This window comes from Aquarana catesbeiana, linkage group LG06 (assembly GCF_042186555.1).
Source record: "Aquarana catesbeiana isolate 2022-GZ linkage group LG06, ASM4218655v1, whole genome shotgun sequence".
In the NCBI taxonomy this organism is placed as follows: Eukaryota; Metazoa; Chordata; class Amphibia; order Anura; family Ranidae; genus Aquarana; species Aquarana catesbeiana.
In genome coordinates this window covers 65,848,842-65,874,950 of record NC_133329.1, presented here as the reverse complement: position 1 = coordinate 65,874,950, position 26,109 = coordinate 65,848,842, and the positions used below count along the sequence as shown (strand labels likewise).

Genomic DNA, 26,109 nt, shown 5'->3' with positions numbered 1-26,109 from the left:
GATGTCCTTTTTTTTCCCACAAATAGAGCTTTCATTTGGTGGTATTTGATCACCTCTGCGTTTTTTTATTTTTTGCGCTATAAACAAAAAAAGACCGACAATTTTGAAAAAAAAAACACAATATTTTTTACTTTTTGCCATAATAAATATCCTCCCCCCCCAAAAAATAATAATAATAATTTCTTCATAAGTTTAGGCCAATATGTATTCTTCTACATATTTTTGGTTAAAAAAAAAAAAAAAAATGCAATAAGCATATATTGATTTATATTGGTTTGCGCAAAAGTTATCGCGTCTACCAAAATAGGGGATAGGTTTATGGCATTATTATTATTATTTTTTTTTTTTACTAGGAATGGTGGCGATCTGCGATTTTTATTGGGACTGCGACATTCTGGCAGACAGATCAGACACTTTTGACACTTTTTTGGGACTACTGACATTTATACATCAGAGCTAAAAATAGCCACTGATTACTGTATAAATGTCACTGTCAGGGAAGGGGTAAACACTAGGGGGCGATCAAGGGGTTAACTGTGTTCCCTCGGTGTTCTAACTGTTGAGGGATGGGACTGCCTGGGGCAGGAGACCGATCGTTGTTCCTATATACTAGGAACACATGATCTGTCTCCTCTCCCCTGGCAGAACGTGGATTTGTGTGTTTACACACACACACACATCCCTGTTTTGGAAAAAAACTTGTCAGAGAAAGAAGCAGGTCTTTCCCTATTCAGTGAACACACAGCCTATGACCACACCACCCTGGATGCACCGGATCTCATGTGATCTCAGAAGATAAGCAGGGTCAGGCCTGGTCAGGACTTGGATGAGAGATTTCTACCTTTTGTTGCTGTTAAGAAACAGCTATTTCACCTTTACAGACTGTTCTTTTGATAATGAATGGGGGGGATCTGTTTCTTTATAATCAGCTGGTACACTCTCAGTGTTCTGATGAGAACATTTGCAGTGTTGACATCCCTATGGAAGCGTTTAACCCTTGGGGAGTATTTCACCAAAACAGAAATTTCTATTTCAGGGGATGCCTACAATGTGACTTGTATCTTAGTGCAGACTTCTGGGAAAATCAGTGAGCCAATCACACAAGCAGGAAATTACATTTCTGGGGTGTTCTGTTAGGATTGCCACCTTTTCTTTGAGTAAAACCAAAACATTTTGCCACGGCAATTTTTTTTTAGTATACTCTATAGTATTGTAAACCTTGGACACCTTTGGGTGCCCCAAGGCCAGTAGTAATGTGGCGCGTGTAGCAGGGAACATTGGGTGTGGCCAAATTGACAGTAGGAGGCTTAACAGGACATGGTTAAAGTGATTGTAACGGTAAATTAAAAAAAAAAAATAACAAACATGTCATACTTACCATCACTGTGCAGCTCATTTTGCACAGAGTGGCCCTGAACCTGCTCTTCTGGGGTCCCCCTGTGGCTCTCACGGCTCCTCCCCACATCTGATAACCCCCTCGGGGGAAGCGCTTCCCCAAGGGGGTTACCTCAGTGCTGTATCTTGGCCTAGGCCGACAAGGCCTAGGCCTAGAGCGGCACTTTGCGGGCAGGGGGCAGCAGCGAAACCCCCCCGACCCGTCCTCCCACGTCCCACTCCAATACAGCCTCCCGTGGCCAGCTTGCCTTGTTATATATCGTGCACTCATCAGCACTTGCACAGTATGGGCCTGTACTTGGCCGAGGGGGGAGAGACTGCTGCCCCATATAACGGACCATGACTGACTCTGTCAGCTTAACTGGTGGAGGCGGAGCCTAATGCTCCGCCTACCCACCTCCGCGCGACATCATTGCATGCAGTCCAGCTCGGGGAGGCGGAACAGGTCTCTCTGGTTATCCCAAACTTGTTTCCGGTGTCAGTTTCTTGTTGAGGTATATAAGATGTGGTGGGTGACGTCCAGCCCTAGCCTCCTCTCCCAGCCGATGCCTGTTAAGGAGAAACGCAGCGTTGGGTGGAGCCTGAGGATCTGACGCCACCACTCTCTTAGCTGATCGGCTTCGGCCTCGGCTGTGTTTTTTAGTTGCAACTGTGTTTGCTCTGCCAATGCTTTGGATGTCAGTTGTCCGTTTTATGGATTAAAAGCATTTTAAATGTACTGCACAATGAAGTGCCTCTTTGTCTCTCAAACATCTTATCCCCTGCTATGAGCGGTCTTGCCGGAGTAGTGAGCAGTGGAGATTGTTCCTGATTGCCGCCTCAGGAGTTTGAACTGTCTGACGTGGAGGGAATCCCGTCTCTGCTTAAGATCAGCTGTTCCTGATATAGGAAAGAATCTGTTCAAGCTTGCACGATCTCTATAATAGGGATCCATCAATTCTGGTAAGCAGCCCCCCTTTTCTCTTTCTTTTCTATATCTTTACACTGTCTATGAAGATACAGTGAAGATTTATTGAAGATAACATCGTTTACAATGAGGAATTGCACCTCCGGTTCACGATACTAACCAGTTCCTATATGAACTATATATTTATACTCACTCATATTCATTGTATTAATTTTGTATAATTTGGGTAGCGCACTGAATTTTCTTTTATACTGTGTAAACCTCATGTTCAAGGTTTTTAAGTTGCAGCACCCGGTATCATCAGTTTTTCACATACTTGAATGTTTACACATCATTTATTTTTTCATATTTTTAATCAGATTTTCACACTTTTCAACATTGTTTTATCATTACAGGTTGTAGCGCGGAGTGTCTACCATACACGGGTCTCTCTGGTTACCAGAGGAGCAGGAGCGAGAGAGAGGAGGACGACGACAGCGGGAACCCTCAGGTAATTGATTTAAAAACTTGTATACCGTAACCCAGGCAGCTTTAGTAATACAGCCACTGTGCCCCCAAACGCAGCCACTGTGCCCCCAAACGCAGCCACTGTGCCCATCAAATGCAGCCACTGTGCCATCAAACGCAGCCACTGTGCCCCCAAACGCAGCCACTGTGCCCCCAAACGCATCCACTGTGCCCCCAAACGCATCCACTGTGCCCCCAAACGCAGCCACTGTGCCATCAAATGCAGCCACTGTGCCATCAAACGCAGCCACTGTGCCCCCAAACGCAGCCACTGTGCCATCAAACGCAGCCACTGTGCCCACAAACGCAGCCACTGTGCCCACAAACGCAGCCACTGTGCCCCCAAACGCAGCCACTGTGCCCCCAAACGCAGCCACTGTGCCCCCAAACGCAGCCACTGTGCCATCAAACGCAGCCACTGTGCCATCAAACGCAGCCACTGTGCCCATCAATTGAAAGAGGAAGGGGTGTGGTTTACAGATGAAAGGGCGTGTCTTAAATAGGAAGGGGTGTGGCCTTGACAGGAAGGGTGTGTCGTATTTAAATTAGGGAGTGCATGAGTTTAGTCATGCCTAGGGCAGCACAAAACCTAGATACACCACTGGGTTACCTTGCGGGCGCGCTCCCGAGTCCAGCATTCGGCGTCCATAAAGGCCGAATGCAGGACTCGACCCTGCCCCCGGAGCTCGTGTGATTGGATTTGATTTAACAGCAGCAGGAGCCAATGGCTGCACTGCTATCAATCTATCCAATCAAGAGCCGAGAACCCTGGGCAGAGAGACAGTGCGTCTCCGCTGGGTCAAGTTTGAGGGTTCAGGTAAGTAAAACAGGGGGCTGGGGGGCCGGTCACTGACAGGTGTTTTTTCACCTTAATGCATAGGATGCATTAAGGTGAAAAAACACGTAACTTTAGAACCCCTTTAAATAAAACAAGGAAAAAAGGTCTGGTGTCCCCAGTAACACACTTCCATCCCTATAACATATAGTAAAACAAAGGATTCACCCTGGGACTTTAAATGAAGTGGGTACCATTTCCGCCAGTAAACATAACAGTAGTAAATACAGTATATGGTTTATTCAAGTAAAATTGTTTACATACAAAGATAACACCAACATTTGCCAAAAAAAAGGATATATAAACAAGAAATATTGGTACATGGATGTAATAGCAGTCATAGTACACGGGCATCATACTACCCGACTAGTTTCGCGAGATCCAGCTCGCTCTTCAGGGGTGGATGTGTGTAACAATGTACCACTGAGCTTGACCATGGCTACAGGTATGCGGCTCCAAGACAGCGGCAGCAGGTGCCCCACCAGGGAGCTGAGGGGGCGGAGTCAGATGGGACCCCACCAGGGGCCAAACGGAGAGCAGGCATGGCATGGGTGTAGTGATGTAACCCTAGAGACCTCGTTAGTTTATAAAGAGTGTAGGCTGAGTGTGGTGAATATCTTGAATATAATAGTAGAGTAATGAGACACAGCAGGCAACCTCCACACCTATGTGTGTCCTCACTCTTCTTTGAGGAGTGAGTCAATATATGTCCTAACTTCGAAGAGGGATATCTTTGTTATGGCAGCAGCTAGCTGCCATACGGTATCTTCTTCTTCGGCCAGCGGTCCGGTTTCAGATAATAGTGGTCTCTGTGGCGGATTCGACGTGAGATCACTTTTATCGGCAGCGGGAGAAGGGCCCCCCCCTCCCGCCGTGCTACGGTGCCCTCTGCCGCTTACCGGAGCCGTCGGCAGCGGTGGAGGCGATCAGATCCTTTTCCTTGCTGGGTATGGAGACGAGTGAGGGGAAGATGGCCACCACCCGTCTCCATATCATTGCAGGGCAGAAGCGACGTCAAAACTTTACTTCCGCCCATAGCTCTTAAAGAGCCATTTAAAATTTTTTTTTTTTACTGCATTTTAGTGTAAATATGAGATCGGAGTTCTTTTTGACCCCAGATCTCATATTTAGGAGGACCTGTCATGCTTTTTTTCTAATACATGGGATATTTACATTCCTTGTAATAGGAATAAAAGTGACCCCAATTTTTTTTGTGTAAAAATACAAAAGAAAAGGTAAAATAAATAAGAAAAAAACGCGCCCCGTCCCGCCGAGCTTGCGTACAGAAGCGAACGCATACGTGAGTAGCACCGCATATGAAAACGATGTTCAAACCACACATGTGAGGTATCGCCACGATCGGTAGAGCGAGAGCAATAATTCTAGCCCTAGACCTCCTCTGTAACTCAAAACATACAACCTGTAGAATTTTTTAAACGTTGCCTATTGAGATTTTTAAGGGTAAAAGTTTGTCGCCATTCCACGAGCAAGTGCAATTTTGAAGCGTGACATGTTGGGTATCAATTTACTCGGTGTAACATTATCTTTCACAATATAAAAAAATTGGGTTAACTTTACTGTTGTCTTATTTTTTAATTAAAAAAGTGTATTTTTTTCAAAAAAAGTGCGCTTGTAAGACCGCTGCGCAAATACGGTGTGACAGAAAGTATTGCAACGACCGCCATTTTTTTTCTCTAGGGTGTTAGAAAAAAATGTATAATGTTTGGGGGTTCTAAGTAATTTTCTAGCAAAAAAAATGTTTTTAACTTGTAAACAACAAATCTGAGAAAGAGGCTCGGTCCTTAAGTGGTTAAGGTGGCCATACACTACACAATCTGATTGTACAATCTTTAAATAAAACATGCAGGCCCTTACACTATACAATTCTTGACAGATCAAAATCTGATTGTACAAGAAGATTGTGTAGTGTATGGTCACCTTAAGTCCTGACCTGTGAGCTTGAAACACTTTTATTACAGTTTGTTGGACATTGCAGTCGGTTTGCACCTACAGTAAGCCCAGTGGCTGCTGTCAGAATATAATATGTCCTACCTTTGCCATCAGTAACTAAAAAAAACAAAACTTCATTGCTGTAACTAAAATAAATCCCATTGTTGGTGTCAGATCCTCCTCTCCCTGCAGTCTTCTATTCAAAGCTGAGCACATTGATGGGGTGAAGAGGCTGTATCACTATGGAGTCTGTATATAGAAGGGGGATGTATCACTGCAATAATGCCACAAAACTACAGCTCTGCAGACACCACAGCAATACAGATCCCCAGACATTTCCATGCGGGCATTTGCATTGAATTCCATTGAAACAGACATGTTGAACTTCCATGCAGACTCTGATCATTCTCTGCTACACATGGGGAAGGGGGTGTGGCTGAGCCGAGACTGAGGGGGTGTGTCCCCCTTTCTTCAGTGAGTACAGCCACCAGACCCAAGGAGGAGTGTTCAGAGGACCCCTAGTGGCAGTGAGTGGAAATACAGGGAAGCTCCACGGACTCCAACAATCTTTTGATTGGATGGGACCAAGGAGAGGAAGCACGTCCCTGACGCCGCACCTGCTCCATGTAGAAAAAAGTGTCCGGGTTTCTGATGAAAAACCGGACTGTCCGGGTGAAAAACGGACAGGTGGCAACCCTATGTTCTGTACATCTGTGTATAGAACTCCTCCAGGTTGTCATATTGCATTTTATAGAAAATTGCAGATTGAAAAGGAAAGATCATTTTAATAACATTATATTATGATATGGATTGTACAGCAATTGTATATGTTATACGTTTTTTCCTATTTGCTCTATTTTTTCCAAGAAAACTGAGTTATCCTTTAAGATAAAAATTTCTTTTACACATTTGGTTTTATTGTTTAGAAAGACAATAGCTATATACTGAATTAAATATATATATCCTGAATTAAAATATTTATGCTATTTGATATATTCTCTTCCTTACCTCTCATAGTCAGTGTTCTGGTCTCCGGTTCTTCCATAGATTGGTGTTTCCATGTTACAGAGACTTTGGTCTGCAGATCATCAAATAAATATATAGGAATGCTGAAAACACTGGTGACACCATGTGTGAGATCTTCATATTTTTTAAAGTTGTTGTAGCATGGCATTCTGGACTTTTTATCTCTATATTCATATGTCCATTCTATTTCAATATGTTCTGGGTAAAACTTCTGTAGATTGAGAGTGAAGAGAACACAAAAGGAATCCCACATAGTGATCTCTATAGGCTCCACCATCTGGGGTTTAGCTGGAATAAACAAACAGCACATTAAAGATCATCTAAACCCAGGAACAAAAAATGTAATAAATTGCAGCTTCCCTGACTTTGGATATGGCGGCAATTCGTTTTTTTACGCTTTTTCCCCTTTTATCTTCCAATGGTGATCCTGCCAGTAACACACTTCCTGTCCTGAGGTGACAACATTCACTTTTTGTAGAAAAACACTCAAACCTTTGAGCTCACTGCCTGACTATCTATAGCCTACACTCTACAGCATATGAGCCAGTACTCAGCACTTTAAATAGTAGGTTGTTTGTATTTAGCATTTGCACTTGCAAGTGAACAATTGGTCACTTCATAATTCTTAAAGCAAAGAAGTATGGGACTTTGAATGAGGTGGGTAAGTGAGGCCAATGAACAGTCACCATTGAAAAAAAAACATTTTATTGAAAAACAATAACATAGTATCATAGTAGATATGTAATAACAGTCACATCATACAGTTTATAATGATTGATACATTATGAACAGAATGGAAAGCCTCCACTTGGTGTTTGCCCCATGTGACGCTGGGCGGTACCTGGGGGGCTGGCTGGGCGCATATTTGGCACTCAATTTTTGCTAACCGGTCTCCTGGTAGCACGTCCTTCACCAGGCACATACATTCCGTCATCACTCACACATCACAGGTGGGAGATCTTACTTAGTTCCCCCAACTTTCCACTCAGATTTTTACTGACATTCACTTCTCCTGTTCACTTCTGTTCTGGCACACTCTTTTCCCTCATTCATTTTCTTTCTCTGGCCCTCCCTCTATGGGCTCCTCCCTCAGTTCCCGGACTTGGCTCCTTTTGGTGGCCTGCGGCTGCGGACTTCCTGGGGCTCACATTGTATTGGCATGTGAGTATCCATTGGGAATGAGTGATCTTTCTCTTTCCTTATATGTATATTCATTCCACACCAATACACACTGTATTCTATTGATTGACCTTTATCCTTTTTAGATTTTGGTGCAAATTGCCCCTGAAGAGTGTTTTGATACACGATACGCGTCAGGCTTACGCCATGCACCAAATAACCAACCCCCACATTGGGTTTTATACATATCAATGACGTCACTTCCCGTTTACTCGGCTGCCAATGGCACCGGTTTTTAAAAAGTACACAGTATTCAGAATCACCGTTTTCGGCGATCTGAATGCTTTGAAGTGTAAAGGAGGGATGGGGGGTCTTTTAGACCCCCCATCCCTCCATAAAGAGTACCTGTCACCACCTATTACTGTCACAAGGAATGTTTACATTCCTTGTGACAGCAATAAAAGTCATCAAAACATTTTTTTTTTTTAAACACAATTTGTGAATGTAAAAATAAATAAAATAAAAAGGAAAAAAAAATTTAAAGCGCCCCGTCCCCGCGAGCTCGCGCAGCAAAGAAAACGCATACGGAAGTCGCGCACGCATATGTAAACGGTGTTCAAATCACACATGTGAGGTATCACCGCGATCATCAGAACGAGAGCAATAATTCTAGCACTGGACCTCCTCTGTAACTCTAACCTGGTAACCGTAAAAAAAATTTAAAGCGTCGCCTATGGAAATTCTTAGGTACCGTAGTTTGTCGCCATTCCACGAGTGCGTGCAATTATAAAGCGTGACATGTTTGGTATCTATTTACTCGGCGTAACATCATCTTTCACATTATACAAAAAAATTGGGGTAACTTTACTGTTTGGATTTTTTAAAATTCATGAAAGTGTCCCTTTTCCAAAAATTTGCGTTTAAAACACCGCTGCACAAATACCGTGTGATATAAAATATTGCAACAATCTCCATTTCATTCTCTAGATTCTCTGCTAAAAAAATATACATAATGTTTGGGGGTTCTAAGTAATTTTCTAGCAAAAAATACGGATTTTAACTTGTAAACACCAAATTTCAAAAATAGGCTTAGTCATGAAAGGGTTAAGGAATTTCTGCCCTGTATCCTCTGGGGGCTTTCCATTCTGTTCATAATGTATCAATCATTGTGTATAAACTGTATGATGTGACTGTTATTACATATCTACTATGATACCATGTTATTGTTTTTCAATAAAATGATTTTTCACATTTTTTGACTTTTCATTGGCCTCACTTACCCACCTCATTCAAAGTCCCATACTTCTTTGCTTCATGTTTGTCTAGGGATGGAGACCTGTGTCTCATTCAAAGTCCCTTTTCTGCATAACTTCATAATCCTTACGTTGATTGGCACATGATTGAGGAAAGATTGGGACATTTTAAGCACCAAACTAAATCTTAAAGCGGAGTTTCGCTGAAAAAAAAAAAATTAAAAGTCAGCAACTACAAATACTGCAGCTGCTGACTTAATATTAGGACACTTACCTGTCCAGGGCACCCGCGATGTCCTCACACAAAGCCGATCTGTCCCTCGGCTCTCGGGTGGAGGCGCCGCCATCTTCGGTAAGAGAATCAGGAAGTGAAACCTTGCGTCTTCACAACCTAGTTCCCTACTGTGCATGCAAGAGTTGCACTGCGTGTCTTCACTGGTCCCTGCTGTCTTCTGGGACCTGTGTGTCTCCCAGAAGACAGCGGGGGGCGGAGGAGGGTCCAGACATGGCGTAGCTCACCGTGGAATCTGCGCTGATCTATCCCTGGACGTGGGAGCAAATACCTGTATTAGACAGATATCTGCTCCCCCCTCCCCCCTGAAAGGTGCCAAATGTGACACAGGGGGGGGGGGGGGCAGAAGTTCCATTTTTGGATGGAACTCCGCTTTAAAGTATCATTAAACCCCAAAACAAAAATTAATATATTGCAGCTTACAAATCCTTAGATGTGGTGGCTGCATTAGTCTATTTTATTTAGGGTTTTTTTTCATCAGTTTTCACCTGTGATCTGGACAGTAATCCTGTATTAGTGCACCCCCCACTCTGGATGAAGGAGCACATGAAGCACATTTGGACAGCAGCATTGTCACTTAAGAGGGGGAGTGTTATATGTACTAGCAGATTTAGACACGCTAACAAAGTGAAGCCAAAAGCAGCTACAACAAACTGTTTTTTCCTTTTGGGATAAAGGTTTTACATAAATAATTAAAAGCTGATCATTGTAAGCACCCCTTCCAGGGGTAAATGGTTTGTCTCAGATATAAGCCTGCAGAATGCACATTACAGCTCTGGCTTTATGGCAGGATCAACTGATTTGTTTTATCTGTTTATTAAGTACAAAAACACAACAGTTCAACTGGTTATTTAACAGACCAAAAAGGGAGCAAATAAGAGAAGTTCTTTGTAAGGGTTTAGATGCACTTTGACCACTTCAATACTTTCACTCCCTTTCTGCCCAGACCAATTTTCAGCTTTCAGCGTTGTCACATTTTGAATGACAATTACTCAGTCACGCAACACTGTACCCATATGAAATTTTTATCATTTTCTTCACACAAATAGAACTTTCTTGTGGTGGAATTTATTCTCCACTGGGTCTTTTATTTTTTGCTAAATAAATGTAAAAACCCGCAATTTAAAAAAAAAAAAAACCTGCATTTTTCTAAAATTTTATAAATAATCTTTTTCAAAAATTTGGGCCAAAATGTATTTCTTTGGTGAAAATATCCCAACTCAGTATTTAGTCTGTGCGAAAGTTTGAGTCCACAAACTGTGGTATACTGTATATCTGAAAATCGATCAATCCTAATGTACTGACATTACATTTCTTGAGGCCCAAAAACGCCAGGACAGTACAAATACCCTCAAATTACCCCTTTTTGGAAAGTGCAAAGTCCAAGTAGTTTAGTAAGAGGCATGGTGAGTTTTTTTTAATTATTTTTTGTCACAATTTTTGGAAAATTTAGAAAAAATTTTAAAAATATATTTTTTTACAATTTGCACTCTCCCTGCATTTTTTTTAGAAGAGGTCTGCAAAGGTCTTAAGTTAGACTCTGCAGTGCTCGAGGGTATGAAAGTGATTAGTATGGGTTATAGAAAACAGAAAAAAAACTTATGTTTTTTCTGCTCATGATCTTTGCACAACAATATCCCATAAATGAGGAGTTAAATAATAATGCAAATATTTTTTTTCTGAGGTATCTCTTGCCTCAATAAAACTCTGATGGTTCCAGCTGACAACTTACTTTCAGGGACGCTGTGGATAACTGTTTTGAGTCCCTGCTCAAGGCTTTCCCTATCTGGACTGACCTCACAACCACGTGTGGTTGCCATAGCAGTGTGTCAGACACGCAGGGTGTGATCCAAATGGCTGGCCAGGAACCCTAGAAACCCTGTAGAAGTGCCTTCCAAAGTCAATTGCGCCTGTTTCCAGCAACCTTACCTATACCTGTGGACAATTATCTTGTATTGTACTTCTGTCTGTACACATGTTGAGAATCCTTTGGCTAAAATATTGGTTTGCAAAGGTTAATGACTCCTTGGAGAGTCTTTGGATGCTTACATCAGAAAGGTAACAGGTGGAAAGATTACTCTTCTGCCCAGAAAGAAGATAATGAGGGTCCCTACGTGCAAGACAAGCCCCTCTGGGTAGAAAACGTTGTCCTTTCGTTCCTCCCAGGCATCTACAGTAGATCTAGACTAAACCAGGCAATTCCTTTTGCCACAAGTCTTGGTCCTCCAGACCTTCTAAGCTTGGTCTTGGGTCCCCCTCACAATGAAGGGGCACTTCCAATGTTATCAGTGGGGGGACATTTGCTGGTCTTTGCAAACACCTGGTGCCAGGATATATCAGACTCCTGTATATAGGAGGTTGTGTCCTTTGGTTACAAACTGGAATTTCAGAGCAATTATTCAACTGTGTTTTCAGTCATCAGATGTTCCATCATCTCCTTCTCTGCACAGAGTGAATTTGCTGAAAGCTATCTATCAACATCAGGCTCAGGGCGTGGCGCCCATATGCGTAGGCATACCGAAGAGGCCCAATTATCAGGCACAACGCGTCTAGGGAGGAGCCAAGTCTGTGACGTCACGCCGGGATCGTGCCGCATGAGGTAGTGAGCCGGCTGGTGATTTCTTATATATATTATATATATATATTGATATTATGATTTTGTAAATGTATTTTATGGTGGGGTATTTTAATAAAGAAGTCTGACAGAGTACACTATGTCTATGCCCTTTTGCCTTAATTGATATGTGAGCTGAACTGGAGGATTCCCTTAGGCAGTGGACTGACATATTGGGAAACAAGGAGGAGACAAGATTTATCTGGTTGGGAGTCTGATGAGTAAGTTGTTTAGTGCAATGAGGTGAGCAGGCATTTTGTCTGGTGGAGTTGCACTTGTGCATGCAGAGTGAAGACGTGGTGTTTTAAAAGCTGTTTAACGTTTATTTTCCGTACTATTTTTCACAGAACTTTTTTCATAATTGAGAAATAAGTGGACACATTTATATTCAATTATCAGAATATCTTCAACATTTTCTGGGACTTTTAATTGTTTATATCTTATGTTGCGCTACACTGCATTTACTTTAGATTATGTATGGTATGCCATCATACCTGGAAAACGTATTTCCCTTGGTGTGAACAGAAGAACTTCTACCCTTGACAATATTCTATGGGTCACTTGCTTGGCTTTCTACAGTCAAGACTGGATCAAAAAGTGGCCTTGAGAACCTTCAAAGGTGAGGTATTGGCCTTGGCCATTCTGTTCCAGAGACCCCTAGCCTCTCATTCACTGATGAAGACTTTTGTTCAAGGGGTTGCTCATATCGCCTCACCTCATCAGTCACCAGCGATACTGTGGGACCCTCCTTTGGTACTTTCAGTCCTACAAATCAGCTCTTTGAACCAATCTAGGATATTCCTTCGACAGATCTTACCTGTAAGGTGTTTTTTCTAGTGGCTTTCACTTCCTGCAGACAGGTTTTAGAGCTGGCTGCCCTGTCCTGTAGGGAACCCTGCTTGGTGTTACATAAGTACAAGGTGGTGTTAAGTCCGAATGCTTTCTTTTTGCCAAAGGTGATGTCTGGTTTCCATTTAAATGAGGACATTATTTGACCCTCCATATATTATTCTTCTAAAGGCCCAAAAGAGGCAGCTCTCCAATGTTCGGATGTTATGAGAGCTGTGAGGGTTTACTTTGTGGCCACAGCCTCAGAAAAGCAGACTCCTTCTTTGTTTTGCCTGATGAGGCCAAAAAGGGTTCTTCTGTATCCCGATACATAATGGCAAAATGGATTTGCTAGACAATTCCTTGAGCCCAATCTCTCAAGGGTAAGGAGGCTCATTCTTTTAGATCTTTTGACACATCTTGGGTGTTTCAACATAGTTACATATTTGGTAAGGTTGGATAAAGATTTTTGGGACAGTGGGGCTAAATGAATATTCTTAATCAGTTACTAATACTTAAATCAGCACTCTGGGTGAATAAAGTCCTCACAGAAACCATAGAACACACACAACTTGACTGGGTGCAGCTTTTTTGTCTCTAGGAGAAGTCAATATCACCGTTAGCATAGAGATTCTGTGTGACGTTCAGTTCAGCAAGTTCTAGGGAGTCCTCAGATTGTCCAGTTCTTTAGTTTCTGGGTATCCCATGCTCCCCCCTCACATCATCCAAGTTCAACATTTCCAATAAAACCCTAAGAAGACACCCTTAGACTGTTTTTTCGAACTAGTGGAAGAGTGAAGAAAATGCTGTATGCCCAGGTGCGTACATTATCTGCGGGAATCAGACTAAGCTCTTTAGCAACTCTTTAGGGGGTGCACTACATATATATATATATATATATATATATATATATATATATATATATATATATATATATATATATATATATATATATATGTAAGTTGGTTGCTAATGTTAGATGACCCACTCACCAACTCCTCTGAGTGCAATGAAAGGGGGGCCCCCTTGCAGGTCGCTTTCAGGGTGATGATTGCAGTAGAAGCAGTGTAATGGACAGTTCAGTGGGTCTGGAGAATATCCAATTGTTTTGGACTGTAGGTGAGAACAGTGGAGATGATGAATACAGCAACCTGGTAACTCCAGCCTCTGCACAGTGACAGCACACTGCAACAGTCCACACAGCACGACTGCCACTGCACCAGAGCAGGGGATTTTCCTGGGCGGAGAATATATTGGCTTACCATGGCTCCTCCTGCTGCACAGGTCATAGGGATTTGTAGTACAAAGCAGTGGTTTAATGATATGGCTGTCACCTGGGACTACACCTCCCAGCATCCCAGGCACTTGATAACAAAGTCTTTGGGCTTAGAGTACTGGGCGCTCCCTCTAGTGGCAGGCAGAGATTATAACAGTAATAAAACTTATGGAGAGATAGGTCAAACTTAATACATTCTAAAGTAAAGCATGTCTGGCTCCAGGCCACACATACAAAAAGATAAAATAGGGTGCATCAGCCTAGTGCATTAAGCATGAGACCATCTATTAAGTAAAAAAATCAATGATTATACTCACAAATGGACAGTCACGAGATCACAAATATCATAGGAAGATACAACCAGAACATCTGTACATGCACCTAAAAAGACTGGGAGGACACCACAAGGGCCTACAGATACTGATGCATTTTGAGGGTTCCCCCTCTTCTTTAGAGCTGAATGTCTGCTGCATACTATGTGTTCTTATATACCATTGTGTATCAAAGAAATGACCCAACCTTAATTAGTGGGGACTGTGTTAGGCAGGTCCTACAGTCATTGGCTCATGGGACTGATCATTAAAAGCTGTCAATCAAAAAGCAAATGTAATGAATCTATTACAGCCAACTCTCCCATATTTATTGAATTGCATATCCCACAAACTATCAAAAAATGATATAATTCACGATACATGTCCCAATGTAATAAGTATAACATGCTCCTGTAAATCCTCAGCAATAATGGCAACAACTGTAAAATCAAATACTGTAATATAAAATATCTATAATGCTCTAATAGACCCCATAAGCGATCAGTGAAATGCAGGTTACCCTATGTCCAGTGTATAATCACACAGGAACAAAAGTGGGGAATCCATTTGTATTTACTGACAGAAATACTTTAATAGTTGTATTATGTGAAATGCACATCAAGTCCAGCTCTGGAAATGCTACTTGGCTATGTGCTCCAGCCGATACTTCCGCTTGTCTCATCTCTACTGTACAGTGGGTGGAAGCTGGTTCAGTCTGTGTCATAAAGGGTATAGACCCCAAATTGCAGTATGGTTTACAGCAATCTGTGGAGGGTGACAAGGACTAAAATTACCCTACCGACAAAGTACCATATAGTCAAAGCTATGGTACAGGAGGACCCGTGTTACGAAGCTCCGACTTGCGAACGACTCCTACTTACGAAGGGGAGCAGCGTGACATTCTGCGCATGCACGGCCTCTTTTCGACGGCGGGCACATCGGAAAACATCGGAAAACTTCGGAAAACTACGTCTACGCATGTGCAGCTACTTGACAGAACATCGGAAAACATTGGAAAACGATGTCTCTGCCCTTCTGCGCATGCGTTTCCGACTTAAGAACAAACAGGCAGTCCCTAACCTGTTCGTAACTCGGGACTGCCTGTATTCCCAGTAGTAACCTATGGGTGTTAAAATTGAACCATAAGGAAGGCTGAACGCCAAAGAATTGATGCTTTTGAACTATGGTGTTGGAGAAGACTCTTGAAAGTCCCTTGGATGGCAAGAAGATCAAACCAGTCAATCTTGAAGGAGATTAACCCTTAATATTCACTGGAAGGACAGATCCTGAAGCTGAAACTCAAATAATGTGGCCACCTAATGCGAAGAGAAGACCCTGATGCTGGGAAACATGGTAGGAAAAATCAGAAGAGGGCGACAGAAAACAAGTTCGATAGATAGCATCATTGAAAAGACGAACACTAACTTAACCACTTCAGCCCCGGAAGGATTTACCCCCTTCCTGACCAGAGCACTTTTTACAATTTGGCACTGCGTTGCTTTAACTGCTAATTGCGCGGTCATGCAATGCTGTACCCAAACGAAATTTGCGTCCTTTTCTTCCAACAAATAGAGCTTTCTTTTGATGGTATTTGATCACCTCTGTGGTTTTTATTTTTTGCGCTATAAACGGAAAAAGAACCAAAATTTTGAAAAAAAAAAATGATATTTTCTACTTTTTGTTATAAAAAAAATCCAATAAACTACATTTTAGTCATACATTTAGGCCAAAATGTATTCGGCCACATGTCTTTGGTAAAAAAAAGTCAATAAGCGTATATTTATTGGTTTGCGCAAAAGTTATAGCGTCTACAAACTAGGGTACATTTTCTGGAATTTACACAGCTTTTAGTTTATGACTGCCTATGTCATTTCTTGAGGTGCTAAAATGGCAGGGCAGTACAAACCCCTCCCCCAAATTACCCCCTCTTGGAAAGTAGACACCCCAAGGAAATTTCTGAGAGGCATGTTGAGCCCATTGAATATTATTTTTTTTTGTCCCAAGTGATTGAATAATGACAAAAAAAAAACAATTACAAAAAGTTGTCACCAAATGATATATTGCTCACACAGGCCATGGGCATATGTGGAATTGCACCCCAAAATACATTCAGCTGCTTCTCCTGAGTATGGGGATACCATATGTGTGGGACTTTTTGGGAGCCTAGCCGCGTACGGGGCCTCGAAAACCAATCACCGCCTCCAGGATTTCTAAGGGCGTAAATTTTTATTTCACTCCTCACTACCTATCACAGTTTTGAAGGCCATAAAATGCCCAGATGGCACAAAACCCCCCAAATGACCCCATTTTGGAAAGTAGACACCCCAAGGAAATTGCTGAGAGGCATGTTGAGCCCATTGAATATTTTTTTTTGTCCCAAGTAATTGAATAATGACAAAAAAAAAAATTACAAAAAGTTGTCACTAAATGATATATTGCTCACACAGGCCATGGGCATATGTGGAATTGCACCCCAAAATACATTCATCTGCTTCTCCTGAGTATGGGGATACCACATGTGTGGGACTTTTTGGGAGCCTAGGCACGTACGGGGCCCCGAAAACCAATCACCGCCTTCAGGATTTCTAAGGGCGTAAATTTTTGATTTCACTCCTCACTACCTATCACAGTTTTGAAGGCCATAAAATGCCCAGATGGCACAAAACCCCCCAAAATGACCCCATTTTGGAAAGTAGACACCCCAAGCTATTTGTTGAGAGGCATGTTGAGTCCATGGAATATTTTATATTTTGACACAAGTTGCGGGAAAGTGACACATTTTTTATTTTATTTTTTATTTTTTGCACAAAGTTGTCACTAAATGATATATTGCTCACACAGGCCATGGGCATATGTGGAATTGCACCCCAAAATACATTTAGCTGCTTCTCCTGAGTATGGGGATACCACATGTGTGGGACTTTTTGGGAGCCTAGCCACGTACGGGGCCCCGAAAACCAAGCACCGCCTTCAGTATTTCTAAGGGCGTAAATTTTTGATTTCACTCTTCACTGCCTATCACAGTTTCGGAGGCCATGGAATGCCCAGGTGGCACAAACCCCTCCAAATGACCCCATTTTGGAAAGTAGACATCCCAAGCTATTTGCTGAGAGGCATGGTGAGTATTTTGCAGCTCTCATTTGTTTTTGAAAATGAAGAAAGACAAGAAAAAAATGTTTTTTTCTTTTTTCAATTTTCAAAACTTTGTGACAAAAAGTGAGGTCTGCAAAAAACTCACTATACCTCTCAGCAAATAGCTTGGGGTGTTTACTTTCCAAAATAGGGTCATTTTGGGGGAGGGGTATTGTGCCACCTGGGCATTCCATGGCCTCCGAAACTGTGATAGGCAGTGAAGAGTGAAATCAAAAAAATAAACGCCCTTAGAAAGCCTGAAGGCGGTGCTTGGTTTCAGGGTCCTGTACGCGGCTAGGCTCCCAAAAAGTCTCACACATGTGGTATCCCCATACTCAGGAGAAGCAACACAATGTATTTTTGGGTGTAATTTCACATATTCCCATGGCATGTTTGAGCAATAGATCATTTAGTAACAACTTTGTGCAAAAAAAAAAAAAAAAAAATTTGTCTTTTTCCCGCAACTTGTGTCACAATATAAAATATTCCATGGACTCGACATGCCTCTCAGCAAATAGCTTGGGGTGTCTACTTTCCAAAATATGGTAATTTGCGGGGGTTTGAACTGTCCTGGCATTTTATGCACAACATTTAGAAGCTTATGTCACACATCACTGACTCTTCTAACCACTTGAAGACAAAGCCCTTTCTGACACTTTTTGTTTACATGAAAAAATTATTTTGTTTTTTGCAAGAAAATTACTTTGAACCCCCAAACATTATATATTTTTTTAAAGAAAATGCCCTACAGATTAAAATGGTGGGTGTTTCATTTTTTTTTTCACACAGTATTTGCGCAGCGATTTTTCAAACGCATTTTTTGGGGAAAAAAACACACTTTTTTAAATTTTAATGCACTAAAACACACTATATTGCCCAAATGTTTGTTGAAATAAAAAAGATGATCTTAGGCCGAGTACATGGATACCAAACATGACATGCTTTAAAATTGCGCACAAACGTGCAGTGGCGACAAACTATATACATTTTTAAAAGCCTTTACAGGTTACCACTTTAGATTTACAGAGGAGGTCTACTGCTAAAATTACTGTCCTCGATCTGACCTTCGTGGTGATACCTCACATGCATGGTGAAATTGCTGTTTACATTTGACGCCAGACCGACACTTGCGTTCGCCTTTGCGCGAGAGCAGGGGGGGACAGGGGTGCTTTTTTTTTTTCTTTTTTATCTTATTTTTAAACTGTTCCTTTCATTTTTTTTTAAATCATTTTTATTGTTATCTCAGGGAATGTAAATATCCCCTATGATAGCAATAGGTAGTGACAGGTACTCTTTTTTGAAAAAATTGGGGTCTATTAGACCCTAGATCTCTACTCTGCCCTCAAAGCATCTGACCATACCAGTGTGATAAAATGCTTTCCCAATTTCCCAAATGACGCTGTTTACATCCGGCAAAATCTAAGTCATGAAATGCTCATAATTTACGGTTCCTTAGGCCATAGGAATGTTTAGAGCCACTCTGGTCTCTGATCACCTCTATGGTCAGCTGGCCGAATCACCGGCTGCATTCTCAGGTTCCCTGTTGGGACAGGAGAGCCAGAGAAAAACATGGAAGACGGTGGGGTGGGGGTCATTCCCTCCCACTGCTTGTAAAAGCAGTCTAGAGGCTAATTAGCCGCTAGGATTGCTTTTACATGAAAGCCGACCGCTGGCTGAAAAGAATGATACCAAGATGATACCTAAACCTGCAGGCATCATTCTGGTATAACCACTCAAAGTCCAGCAACATACCAGTACGTTGCTGGTCCTTGTTGGGCATATATTGTAATCTTTTTTTTTTTTTTTTTTCATGCAGCCTGTGGGCTGAACGAAAAAAAGAGATTGATTGGTGGGTATGCCCACCATTAGAGTACCTCCCTTCATCCACCCACTTCTAATGATGGGCATACATGCACCATTTATATATGCCGAAGCATGGGGGCATCCTCCCGCAAAAGGTAGGAGCAAATCGCTCCTCCGCCCCTGTTCCCCCCATGCTTCGGCATTTATCACCTCCGCTGGAGTCACGGCTTTATATATCGTGGGAGTAAATGCTGTAGCTGTCAAATAAATAAATAAATAAATACACGCTGCAGCTGAATGGCGTACCTGAAGACAAAAAAAATGGTTAACAATAAAACACAGTAAACAGTAAAGTATAAAAAATTGCATACCTGAAATGCAAACATGATAAAACATAATAACAATAAAACATTGCAGAATAGAATACAGTAAAAAAGAGCAGAACAATAGAGAGAGAATAGAGAGAGAGAGAGAACAATAAAACGACAACTATTTTTTTTTTGTGTGTTTTTTTTTTTACACTTTTTTTGTAACTGTAACTTTTGTAACTGTAACCAGTTCCAGGTTCGGGTCTCTCAAAATGCGATGGCATCTTGGGAGACCCTGTGAAAGTGTGCCTAGTCTGTGCAATGCTGTACCCTACGCTAATACTCAACTAGTGAATGGTAGCGTTCAAAACATTCACCAATGCAAAGACCAGGATTGTCAGGACAGGAGGGACAATAATAGCGGGTATCACGCCTATATCCGCGCTTGCTGCAGACACGACATCTTTTTTGGGGGGGTTCGTTGGGTAGGGGTACTCGGGAGGACATAAAGAAAATGCCTCTCATGCAGCCAACTGCATTTGGTTGGGGATGTGAATGGGGGAAGTACGGGCACTGCAGAAGTGGTGGGTCCCCAATTATTAGGATTGGCGAATGCAGCAGGAAGGGCATTATGGGCACGACGGGCCTGTGTTTGTCTTCTTCTTGGTGGCAGCGGGACACTACTTGTGCTTGCCACCTCACCAGCTTGAACTGCACTTATGGGACTCGCCACGCTTCCAAGTGTTACTGCAGTGCTGGTTTGACTACGACCGGGGTGTACTAGGCCGCTGGTGCTTGCCAGTTCACCAAAACGCTACCAAAAAAACTGTTAGCGATCGCAGGGATCAGGCCTGACTCTGCGAATGCTGCAGTTATGCGTTTAGCGTTTTGTAAGTGACAGTGATCGATCGATACCGCACTTGTGTGGGCTGGGCCGGGCGGAGGGGCAAAACGCAGGTGCTAGCAGGTATCTGGGCTGATCCCGCTAACACTGCGTTTTTGGGAACCCTAAACTACTGGGAACGCTAGTATAGATCTGATCGGATCAGATATTGATCCGTTCAGATACTATACCACTGCGTATGCTGCGTGCGTGGGTGTTAGCGGTACTGGCACTAACCTGACGCTGCCTGGGGTGACGCAGACCCTAACTGACCCTAAAACCTAAGTTATATCACCGCCGGGCGATCAGGGGGCTAAACCTTTATTCGGTAATAAACAGCGGGTGCCCTGACACTATAAAAAATAAACTAACTAACCAGCGTCAACCGTAACAGTTATACGGTGATCAGTGGTAAAAGTGTTAACTAGGGGGCAATCAGGGGGTTAAAACCTTTATTAGGTAGTACATGGGGGTCCCTGATGCTATAAAACGCTGACGGTGAACCTATATATTTACCTCCCTAACTAGCGTCACCAGTGACACTAATACAGCGATCAGAAAAATGATCGCTTAGTGACACTGGCGACGGGGGGTGATCAAGGGGTTAAAACTTTATTAGGGGGGGTTAGGGGGGGTATCCTAGACCTAAAGGGGGCTAACACTAACTGCCCTACCACTTCTAACTGTCACAAACTGACACCAATGCAGTAATCAGAAAAAAAAACAAAACTGCTTGGTGTCAGTGTGACGGGGGGGATGATTAGGGGGTGATTGGGGGGTGTAAAGTGTGCCTGGTGTGTTCTACTGTGTGTGTGTTGTGCACTCACATCGATGTCGTCTCTCCTCTGCGCCCGAACGGAAAATACCGAGCTGAGGAGAGATGACATCACTTCCTCTGCCGCTGTTTACTATACAGCAGCAGAGGAAGGATTTCATTGGCTGGGAGTGATCGCGAGGGGGGCCACGAATGGATGGCCTCCCCCTCACCTCTGATCGCTCGGGGACAGAAGCCGACCGCCTAGGGGCACCGGGGGGGTCCAATCGGACCCCCCGCCCACGGGAGGCAGATCACGTACCAGGTACTTGATTTTGCCTGCCCGTGCCATTCTGCCACAGTATATCTGCGTGAGGCGGTCGGCAAGTGGTTAAGCAAGCTCCGTGAGGCAGTGGAGGACAGAAAAGCCTGGTGCGCTATGGTCCATGAGGTCACAGTCAGACACGACTAAACGACTGAAGAAAAACAACAACGACTAAAGCCATGTTTGTGAGCTAGAGATAGTCAAAGCTGAGAGCATCTTCCTACACTATTGGTGTCACACTTCAGCACAGAGGATTGTTTGTTGTTGCACCTGTGTTTTTTTGTTGCCTCTTAGTTACCCCCCTCCCCCACCATCACGGCTTTGGGATGTCCCATCTGTTTTGAGTTGAAACCAATGAGCTGTACTGTATAATAAAGAAAATGTTTTTTGTACCTGTAAAATCCCTTTTACGGAGTACTGTACAGCAGGGGTCGTCAACCCCCGGTCCCCGGCCCACTACCGGGCTGTGGCGCTTCTGCAGACGGGCCGCGAGTGCGGGCCGCCAGTAAGAGACATGCTGCATAAGAGTGCTGGGTGGATGGAAGAAGCGAGTGGGCGGGCAAGCAGAGATAATATCTCTCTCCGCCCCCCGCATCACCGCTCTTCTGCCCTCAAAGCCAGTGCTCTGTCTCAGTGTCGGAGGTGCGGCAGGGAGCAGAGAGATGACATCATCTCATACTGCCCGCCCCGCATCACCGCTCTCATGCGGCTCCTCGCTGTGTGAAAACAGATTCCCCCCCCCCCCGACAGCTAATCAGGAATGGCAGAAGGGTGGAGCCAGAGAGTGACAGCCGGAGGAGTCCCAGACCCTCCCTCTGCCAGGTGAGACTGGCTGCAGCATGAGGAGGGAGACACCCTGCAATCCCACAGAGATATGACATCATCAGTGACAGGTGAGCTGGTGTGGGAATACAGGTGGGGTGTGCTGGGACTTGTAGTTCACCCCCTCAGCTGTCTGCCTGACAAACCACAAGGGGCGCTCCACTCACTCCGCATCTGGTGACAGGCAACGTGGCAAGTGACAATCCACATTTTGTGGCAGTAAGCGTGGCAGGCGATGTGGCAAGTGACATTCCGCATCTGGTGACAGGCAGCGTGGCAAGTGACTATCCACATCTGGTAGCAGGCGACGGTGGCAGGTGACGCACTCAGGGCTCCCACTGATTCTACATTATGGTGAGTTGAACTATTTCATTTATTACTACAATGTAATAATAGAAATAATGCGCTTCAATCACTCTGACACCATATCAAGCATGGTGCTTGAAGCGCTAGCACCAGCCATTGCCCGCAAAAAATCGCGACCCCCCCCGGTCCTTGGCACAATTTTCTTCTACGAAGCCGGTCCCCGGTGACAAAAAGGTTGGGGACCACTGCTGTACAGGACACCTCACACTTCCCTCTGAGTTTTTTGGTCCTTCATTGCTTGCTACAAAACCAAATGAGGGAGTGTTGAAAGCTTTGAGTGGCATTGCCAGTGTCCAATCACCTGAAGGTGCAGCATATACTGTAACCCATATGTTATGATTTTAAAGACCTGTGTCCTGTACTGTACTCCAAGTAAAGCATTTTACAGGTACGGTAAAAACACATTTTTTCAGGTTGTAATGAATGTGCTGCTGTTGTATATACACCAAACAATAATGTAAATAAATTAAAAAATCAATTACACATCCGAATTATATGATGTCAGAATATGGTTGCACTGTCACTGACACCATTCATGAGAATTGTACTGTTCCCTAACACCACACACAGCTCAAAGACATCTCACAGCATGTAAATGAAGGGATTGGTGTTTTTCATGTCACCCTTGAAGCTGCATTAAAGAGTCAGTCCCTCTCCCTGCTGTAAAGATTTATTTTTTTTCATTGATACATGTCCCTCATGCCAGTACCCAACTCCCCATGCCTTTTTTTTTGGACAGTCACATTGCTATTATCCTTGATAATGGCCACAATTGATTCTCAAGATGTGTCCCCAGAGGGGTTCAGTTTTAATTTTGCAATTTTCAGACCTCATGATGGGATGATCCCCCCTCGCAAATCAACCCCAGACATATTCACCCATAGCTCCCAACTGTCCCTGATTTTTAGGGATTGTCCCTGATTTGGAACAAAGTCCCTCTGTCCCTCTTTTCTCCTCATTTGTCCCTCAGTTTGGTCTGATATATGTAGTTGTATATAAAATGCACTTTTTATCTTTCAAAAAGTGTTTCCCAGCGCTAAACCTTTTATCTGATTTCTAAACTGCTGCATTTGTAAAATTTCAAAAGCCATTATAAAGGAATAGTAGTGGTAAAAGAAAGAACTTGTGGGTTTAACTCATTTTTTTTTTATAATTCTCTGTTAACCACTTCCTGTCTGCACTATAGCTGAAAGACAGCTACAGCATGGGCTTTATTTGCCAGAAGGGCATATTGTACATGGCACCGCGGGTGGCACCCTCTGTGATCACTGAATCCTTCGGACTCAGCTGATCACAGATTGGGGTAAAGGGCCAATCACAGTGACCCTTTAACATGTGATCAGCTGTGTCCAATGACAGCTGATCATGGAAGTAAACAAGTCAGTTATCAGCTTTTCTTTCCTCACACTGACAGCATGAGGAGAGAAAAAGGAGAGCCGATAAGGGCACTGATTATCAGTGCAGTTCGAACAGTGCCCACCACTGCTACCAATCAGTGCCTCTCATCAGTGCCACCTATCATTGCTGCCTATCAGTGCCACCCATTAGTGCAGCCTCATCAGTGCCCATCCATGCAGCCTCATGAGTGTCCATCAATGTAGCAGAAAAATGACCTATTTGCATAATTTTTTAAAAACTATAAAAAATATGTTTGTTTTTTTCAAAATTTTCGGTCTTTCGTTTGTGTAGCAAAAAAAATAAAAAACCCAGTAGTGATTAAATACCACCAAAAGAAAGCTCTATTTGTGTGAAAAAAAATATAAAAATCTCATTCAAAGAGTGACAGCACTGAAAGCTGAAAATTGGCCTGGGCAGGAAGCGGGTGACAGTGCCCAGTAGGCAAGTGGTTAAGGGGCGTGGCAGGGTGTGTGTCCTATGCCTTCATGCTTTTGTTAACAGGTGTCCCTCATTCCCACCTCAAAACGTTGGGAAGTATGAATTCACCCATCCCTACCAGGGAGTTGAAGGGATGGTCAGAAGAATTGGGCCAGCACAAACAATAATTTGTTTCTTCTAGAAAACGGAAAATTGTATCAAATACTTACCGTAATTTTCCTTTCCTGACGCCAAACCATGGCAGTATGCTAGTGATAGGCTCCGCCTCTCTTCCACTCCCTCAGGACCAGTGAATAGCATAAATTAAAGGCCTAGGTAGGCTCCACCCCATTCTTTGTAATTAGCTACATACCGAAACGTACAAGGGTGGGTCCGTATGCTGCCATGGTTTGGTGTCAGGAAAGGAAAATTACGGTAAGTATTTGATACAATTTTCCATTTTCCTGACGCCACCATGGCAGCATACTAGTGCTAAATAACTAACTGACAGGATGGGTTCTACTTGTCAAATCAATTTTAAATTAGAATTGGACAGAAGACGGAACAGTCCTTCCTTCACAGTCCACTAATGGCAAGCCCCCCGGATCTACTCCAGGTATCCTGGGGCGACCATGATACTTCCTTGCAGATGGAATCTATGGACGCCTTCAAATGGGCAGCCCATGAGACCGAAACCGCTCTGGGAGAATATGTATCCATTGCTGAAGGAGGTTTACGACCCCTCGCCCTATATGCACGACCAAGCCTACTAGAGTCCAGGAGGTAGCCTCTTTTACCTGATGAATTCCAGCTGGAAAGATAAAAGGCTTATTACATGATCTGAAAAGGGGAATTGTGGATAGGAACTTCTTTCAAGTTCTGGACACGTCCAAATTGTGTGACCCTCCTGAGTGATCCTCTGGGAAGTTAGGCAATGCCCAGATGACTGTTAGATGGAGGGCTGTCGCTAACCTTGATACAAGATGATCTACCGGACACAAGTCTACTCCTTCTGGAAAGAAAACAATATATCTTCCTGAAGCTCTCCGAGCTTGAATCTCAGACATCCTTCTGCTTGAAGATCTTGCGATAGATACTGCCTAGTAGGTAATGTCACAAACTGAACACTGTTCTGTTGGAGAAAATGGTCAAACTGATATGAAATCCAGCAACACTGATAGATTCCACTGGGAAAGATCCTCTTTCATGGTGGTCGAAACCTCCTGACTGTCTTCAAAATTTGTGCAAAACACATTTAAGCCTTGTTATTGCCAACTTAGTCGACACTTGCAATCTCAAGGAATATAGGCTAAGGCTCATGTCTAATCTGGTCTACAAGAAGCCCAGAACAGCTGTCATCAGAGGTGCAGTAGTATCATTATCTCGCCCTGCTGAGAAATAACGCAAACTTGTTCCAGATTTTGGCATAGATGTTATTAGTAAAGTGCCTTCTCACACTCCACAAGGTAGAGATCATCCTGGAGCAGGCTAGGTTCTCAAGTTTTCCCTATTAGTCGTCCTGTTTGCAGCCATGGTCTGCGTATGTGCAAAGGGGAATTGGCTTCTGTCTCATGAGATGAATGGCCAC

General features: G+C 43.2%; 1 protein-coding gene across 1 annotated transcript in view; it reads right to left on the bottom strand.

The window, feature by feature from the left end:
• Positions 1 to 26,109, bottom strand: part of LOC141148575 (uncharacterized) — a 121,942-nt gene that overhangs the window by 5,070 nt on the left and 90,763 nt on the right. Inside the window, exon 8 of the mRNA XM_073636138.1 lies at positions 6,603 to 6,908. Coding sequence (XP_073492239.1) covers positions 6,603 to 6,908 — 306 coding nt within the window. The remainder of the gene's footprint in view (positions 1 to 6,602; positions 6,909 to 26,109) is intronic.